A 7,111-nucleotide genomic window follows, 5' to 3' on the forward strand; every position below is an offset into this window, starting at 1 on the left:
TTAAAATATTTCAGAAAAACATTCCATGAATAATGTGTAAATAACTCTTTTGTGGTAATGTTTTGATAATGTTATTAAAGACCATAACTTTGAACGAACATTCTATTAACATTACTGGAAGAAGGTTTGTTCGTAACTGTGAGAGAACATCTGAGAACGGTCCCTGTAAGCTGCGAATTATTGTAAATTCTACAACATCATCAAAACGTATATAAACAGTAACGGCATGGTTACTCCTTCCGAGATAATAGTTTCAAGTGAAATCTTTTTCAAACATACACTCACACTCAGTGACATCATCAGTGTGCACACACAGCACACACAGATGGTCCGTCGTGATAGTGGACGGAATGTAATCATTGTTCTGGTGAAGCTGATATCTGGATGTGTGTTTTCTCACTCTTGGTCTGGGGACTCAACTTCCCATGGTGCATCTGTGGGCTGGGCGTAAACAGAGATGTCCTCGTACACATCACCACCACACTGCTCGATTTCTAAACCCTGTACAGCACACAGAGAAAACACAGAAAGAATATTAAGAACATGTGATGTTGTCAAAGTAGTATACTAAAGTAATAAGGCATGGGAAAGCCATGCATTTCATTTATGACAGTTTTTCTCGATTGATAACACACTATAATAACTGATTCAGTTGGCACAATTTCCCAAACCATTAATTCAGATCTCAAAACAAAGACACATTTCATAAAACGTTTAAAGGGATTATTCACCCAAAAATGAAAATTCTCTCACTAATTACTCACCTTCATGTCGTTCCAAACCCGTATGACTCATTTATCTTTGGAGCACAAATGAAGATTTTTTTTGATGAAATCTGAGAGATTTCTATCCCTCCATTGACAGTCTACACAACTTGACAGTCTACACAACATAAATTACCATTTTATTTACAATATATTAATCAACAACGCGTGTTCATGAGAACATGCACCAAGATGCATGTGTGTTGTGTTGACGCGAGAACAGAAGTTGTTGCGTGAACGAGCGTTTGAGATTTATATTTTGTAAATAAAGAGGTCAATTATGTTTTTTTCGCAAACAAAGCACTTGCATCGCCTCATACGTTGAGGTTAAACCACTGAAGTCACATGGATTACTTTAATAATGTCTTTATTACCTTTCTGGGGCTTGAAAGTGGAAGTTGCATAGCATGTCAATGGAGAAAGCTCTCAGATTTCATCAAAAAGACCTTCATTTGTTTTCCGAAGATGAACGGAAGTTTTATGGTTGTTGGAGTGAGCAATTAATGACAGAATTTTCATTTTTGGGTGAACTATCCCTTTGACACATCACCTGTTTTCACACACATTCCGATTTTCTTCATGATTAGTGCAAAAATGCCCTCATTTTTACAGCAATAAACCGTATTTCATTATCTGATATAATGTTAATTTACTGACCTTTTGAAGTATTAATATCTGTTTTTTTCCATTGTAATACACTGACAGCCAACAATCTCAGCAGTGATGAGAGTCAAATAGTCAACCAAAGCAATTAGTGAGCAATTAATGACAGAATTTTCATTTTTGGGTGAACTATCCCTTTGACACATCAAAAAACATAAAACATAAACAATGATTATGTGCTATGTTCATCCACAGGCTTTTTATACAGCTTACACATACAGTATAAGGGTAGACTGTAAAAAATGATCGTGATTTTAACGGTAAAAGACTGTAAAAATGCTACAGTGAAAAACTGTTAATTGGTTAACAGAAAGTTTCCTTACTATACGGTAAATAACTAATATATATAATGGTACATTTAATGTAATTTTACTGTAAAATACCGTTAAATTTACAGTTTTTGGAAGTGAAAAAGAACAAGTCATTGTATAATTTACAGTGAAAAAATGTAAATTGACATTCCCACAATTCCCTGCGAGACACTTCACATTTGATGTATTTTGTTTTTAAATAACTGTTTCTTCAGAATTTTCTTAGTTTTTTTCTAATCAGTTATGTACATTAGGGTTTTATGTTACATTTAATGTTGTTAAATTAATGCTTATTGCATTTTTTTAATTTCAACATGTTACCATGATGGTGTTTAATGTTTGTGTGAATGACACTGTGCAGCTTCTATATATTAGTATTAACTTTCTTGTGGAAGAGCTGCTTATGATGAGCTTTGGTTGACTATTTGACTCTCATCACTGCTGAGATTGTTGGCTGTCAGTGTATTACAATGGAAAAAAACAGATATTAATACTTCAAAAGGTCAGTAAATTAACATTATATCAGATAATGAAATACGGTTTATTGCTGTAAAATTATATACGGTTAAAAGTCTGTAAAACCTAAAAGGTTGCTACCGTCTTTTTAACAGGAAAACTCTGGTAACCACAGCTGCCAGGGTTTTCCTGTAAATTTAACGTTTTTTTTTTTACAGTGTATGCTTGATTTATTTGCAGAGGATTGCAAATAACACTTGAAGAGGATGCTTGATTTATTTATTTATTTATTACTGCACTGTAATTGACCGTATACTGTATTGTGTTGCATACAGAGTTCATATTCAATTCAAATGGTATTTGAACTTTAGTGCTTTTCATCTACTGTAGAATCTCTTTACAGTAGTGTAATGAAAATCATTTTTCCTAAAGCTCATTGTTGTATTTTACTGTATCTGCACTAATTTATGTTGTCTACTACTATAGACATTGAGCTGCAAAATTATTCCTGAATGTTGAGGATTTTGTTAGTGTTAATTATTCTCAATATAGGCAGGAAAGTAGTAATTTGTTAGGTTTTCTGTGTCATCTGAGGCCAAAATTTGATTCTGACAAAAGTGAACATGTTTTGGACTAAAATATTTGATTTGACATGATAGTTTGTACGAGTTGGTGTGTAGTTATGAGATTGTGTTTACAGAAAATAGTTATGTGTTAGCAATCGAGAAAAACTGTAATATAGACAGAACGATCAGTTCTTACACCAGGAAAAAAGGTCTATAATTCATTAGTGCTGCATGGTTAATTAATCTTTTTTGTAAATTAATTCCAAATGAGGCCAAAGCAGAATCAACTGTTGAGTGTCTACACCAAATACCAAAAGACCAAAGACTTTAGATATACAAATACTGTGCACTCATATTTCTATGAATGGGAGAAAGTACAACGCACAATATGGAGGAATAAGTGGTAAGTCATTGCATCACTGCAGCTGCTTTCAGAAGCTCCAGTCTCAATAGAAACAGTCTGTGTTTTGAGACACACGCTTATGACTGTACATGTGCATTGGCTGGTCCAGCCTGAAAAATGCAATTTCTTGGTAATGATTTGAGTGTTTAGAAACAAAAATTATGAGACAGTTGTTGTCAGATTTCATTTTAAATCTGCAATTTATTCGTATGCTTGGTGACCAGCTTTAAAGAGTTTGATGTTTCCCCATTGAGAGAGATAGGAGCTGCGTTTCAAAGGCGTTTTCAAAGATGGCCGCCGAGTAAAATGACTTGCCTTAAAGGGACTTTGGTGTTACATTCCTGAATGAATCAGGGTTACAATTCATTTTGATGGTCCCCTTTAGACATTCTGTTCTTACTCTAAGTAACATTACACCTACATGTCAACTAACTCTCATTCGATTTTTAGTTGAGTATTAGCAAACTGTTAAAGCAGCACTAAGTAGGAATTCCGTTTTTGTCAAACAGCGACCCCTAGAGTCGCTGTGGAGTACTTGTACTGTCGTGAATAGCACTCACGCAGAGATGGCTCGCACTCACGGCCGGATCCCCTCCCCCTGTACACCGGTACCTGTTCAGTGGGATGGACGCTGTAACGAGTGGAAATAAGGTATGGCCCCTTTAAGAGCTGCGCACGCCCAACACCACATGTATAGGGCGCCGGGTTATTTCTGTTTGATGCTCATTTTATCAGAATTTTATCAGATCTGTTTTTTGCCGTAAAGCAATTCGTTACCTCGCGAGACCTGATATCACACGATACTTCCTAACACTGAGGCCGGCGGCCCAAAGTTGCAAGGGTGGTTTTGCGGCTCACAGGCACCAGGGGGGTGCGAGACGACCACCATTCAACACGAAATCAGTAATATAAACATTACAATGACTCCAAAGCTGTTCGGTTAAGGTAAAAAAGTTACTTAGTTCACCTTTAAGTTAGGGTTAGGTGTTAAGGTTTGGATTAGTAGAATCAGCTGACATGTAATTTCAAAGTTACTTAAGGGCCGTTCACACCAAGGACAATAAATATAAAGATAACTATTTTAGTATCCACACCAGCGGACGATATCTGTCTTTTTATAAAGCGCGTGCTTGTCACTTTAATGGTTATTTAGAGTCAACAGAATGTGTAAAGTTACTATATTGGTTAGGGATGCACCAACATGACAACTTTGGTCGATACCGATAACTTTATATTTGAAAGCCGATAACCGATACATTGACCAATAAATGTAAATCCATATTTTTATATAATTTTTGAGAGCCTGATTACAAAAAAAAGTCTCACCATTAAAAGCCTTGTACCAAGCACACAATTATAATGTTCTCATTATATTGTTATGTAGCCTATATGACAGACTTGCGCTGCACATGTTGCACTTTACTGTATTTTCCTTTTTGAAGTGATTTCAATCATATTTCAAGCAATTCAAAACCATCAATGCGAACAGTGCACATCTGAAGGGTCTCAGCTGAAGGAAATACATTTATCTGCTTTAATATATCGGCCAAATTTTCTTATCGAGCTGATAACGATAACATTAAAAATGAACAAATATCGGCCGATATATCGTGCATCCCTAGAATTTGTATTGCAAAACAAGTCAAAAATACAAAGCAAATTATTTTTTGCAGTGCAAACTGACACAGACCAACTGAACTCATGGAACGGCTCTCGGCCAATCAAATTCGAGGACCGGAACTTGAAAAGTTTAGAAATGTTCCTATTTTCTTTATGAAATCGCATTGTACATCACAAGTATAATTTCATGCATTGTCTATCACAACAGACCATGTGTGTTTTCACTTCCTGTAGTGCATGCAACAATAGTTGCAGAACTCTGAGCTTAAAACTCAACCAACCGTAAAGCAACACATGACAGTAACAAGCTAACCGAATGAACCAAAACCCTCACCTCATATATGTGATCATCCTCAGGTTCTTCATAATCCGCTTCTTCTTTCTTCTCCTGAAACCAAACACAATGAGAAACTGCTGTTAATGCTTATTGATAACTGAATTAAAGTTGGTTAAAATAATTTCGATGGTCCACTTTAGATATTCAACTAACTAGAAGTAACTAGCAGTCATGAGAGGATTAGTCGACTGCCTGTTTAATATCCACTAACACTTTATTTTGATGCTCCTCAACCAATTTTCCACTGACTATATTAACTTTGCAACTGCGTGTCAACTTATTCTACTAAACCAAACTGTCTAATACTCTAATGAGAGTCAGTTGACATGTAGTTGCAAAGTTACTTATAGTTAGTAGAATGTCTAAAGTGGACTTTCGAAATAAAGTGTGACCAAACAGTAATGGATACCTCACACAAGTTCACATAGTAATAGAGAACGTTTGTGGCCCTTACCAGCTTGTAAAACTGAACCAGAGGAACGACAATGCACAAAATCAACAGAAAAGCCTGAAGGAAAATGATAACATCCTTGACTCTAGATCTGTGCAAGATAGCTTGGGGCTCACTATATCCTGTGGAAGAAACAAAGAAATACAATGGTAAACAGGCTAGCGAAGAAAGAAAGTGAATGAATGACTTTAACATCAAATCATCACCTACTGGACACTTGTAGCGCAGTTCCTGGTCCAAGCGTATCATTCAGCTTGCAAAAATAAACGCCGCTGTCCTCCATCTCCACTTTCTTTATGGCAATAGAGGCATTTGTTGTTTCACTCTTCTCCTTTATATTTATTCTTTGGCTGTTCTTGAGCGTGACTTTGTCAGCCCCTTCTTTAAACCACACTACATGAGCCGGCAAAGATGAATGAGACGACACGCAGTATATGATCACAGACCGACCTGTCTTAACGCCAAGAAATCGTGGCTTCTGGAACACATGGATATTGATTGCTTCAGCTGAAATTATGAAATGGACAGAGAGAAAATATATAAGACAAAACCGGTTTAATATTGCAATGGCCATTTGCTGCAAGTTATCAGCAGAAGTAAAACCATGAAACATGCTTGGCATTATCTAAGACACTTAACAGTATGTGCCTACCACATTACAACTGTTTATTTTTAAGGTGGCAAATGCAAACTTGTTTTGAAGCGGTGGGACTTCCTCTTTCACTCACAGATGGGAAGGAAGAACAACACTGAAAACAAGTCTAGGGCAACTGTAATATGCAAAATGTAATCCTGCAACTTTTAAATGTAAAACAAAATCAGTTGTAAAGAACTGCTGTCTTAAATAATTCCTTCCATATCTTAAAAAGTTCATCAAAATGTGGCATTTCAGAGAGTACCATGTTTAAAACTCAAACCAAAAAGCAGTTTTTAAATGTATAAAACAGCCATCTACCTGAGAGGTAAATCAGCGCCATGACTGAACATCCCAGCAGGAAGGAATGCATGATTCTTGGTCTTGAAATACACCTCTCCAAATAAAATGTACAAGTCAGTACAGATCAGATAGACAGAACTGAAGGAAGCCAGCTGAAGGGTGCGGGTCACGAAGCTGTGATGATACAATTCCGTTTCTGAGAAGAAACATGCAAATCCATACACCCATGCATCAAAATGTTAAGGAGCAAGTGAATCATCTTGATGCAAATTACATTAAGAATGATACTTTACCGTTTATGTTCAAAGATGACTAAACAACATACAAATGAAAATGTCAACTGCATGCATCACTGCACTGTAAGATACAAATCTGCAGAAAAACAGATCATGTCCTGGTAGAAAATGTTTTTTAGATTTTTTTTGTCTTGTTTTTCAGACCAGTACATATATCTAAACATTCTTAAATCAAGATACTTCTACTTAAGAAGTAAAATGACTTATTTTTGATGAATATTTCATTAAACAAGACTTAAGTTAAATTTAAGAGCTTACATAAAGAAACATCTGCCAGTGAGCTAAGACAAATATTATTGTTTTCCTT

General features: G+C 35.9%; 1 protein-coding gene across 2 annotated transcripts; it reads right to left on the reverse strand.

The window, feature by feature from the left end:
- Nucleotides 1-228: 228 nt before the first annotated feature.
- cd79b (CD79b molecule, immunoglobulin-associated beta) lies at nt 229-6,632 on the reverse strand. 2 transcript variants are annotated; one of them, XM_056245785.1, is made up of 5 exons: nt 6,527-6,632; nt 5,782-6,078; nt 5,575-5,693; nt 5,118-5,171; nt 229-501 (listed from the first exon to the last, which is right to left on the reverse strand). In XM_056245785.1, exons 1-5 carry the CDS (start codon nt 6,576-6,578, stop codon nt 397-399), a joined length of 627 nt encoding a protein of 208 aa, XP_056101760.1. In that variant the 5' UTR covers nt 6,579-6,632; the 3' UTR covers nt 229-396. The 2 variants fall into 2 exon arrangements, with proteins under 2 accessions (XP_056101760.1, XP_056101759.1); XM_056245784.1 differs by lacking the exon at nt 6,527-6,632 and having other exon boundaries at nt 5,782-6,512.
- Nucleotides 6,633-7,111: the final 479 nt, after the last annotated feature.

The sequence above is a fragment of the Rhinichthys klamathensis genome, unplaced genomic scaffold (genome assembly GCF_029890125.1).
Source record: "Rhinichthys klamathensis goyatoka isolate OS25496 unplaced genomic scaffold, OSU_Roscu_1.1 h1tg000035l_1, whole genome shotgun sequence".
Taxonomy (NCBI): Eukaryota; Metazoa; Chordata; class Actinopteri; order Cypriniformes; family Leuciscidae; genus Rhinichthys; species Rhinichthys klamathensis.

Coding starts and splice junctions, on each gene's coding strand:
- cd79b (XM_056245784.1), bottom strand. CDS start 6,193: ATGCCAAGCATGTTTCATGGTTTTACTTCTGCTGATAACTTGCAGCAA. Junction 5,172..5,574: donor TGGTTCAGTTTTACAAGCTG/GTAAGGGCCACA, acceptor GTTTGGTTTCAG/GAGAAGAAAGAAGAAGCGGA. Junction 502..5,117: donor AGGATGATCACATATATGAG/GTGAGGGTTTTG, acceptor TGTGCTGTACAG/GGTTTAGAAATCGAGCAGTG.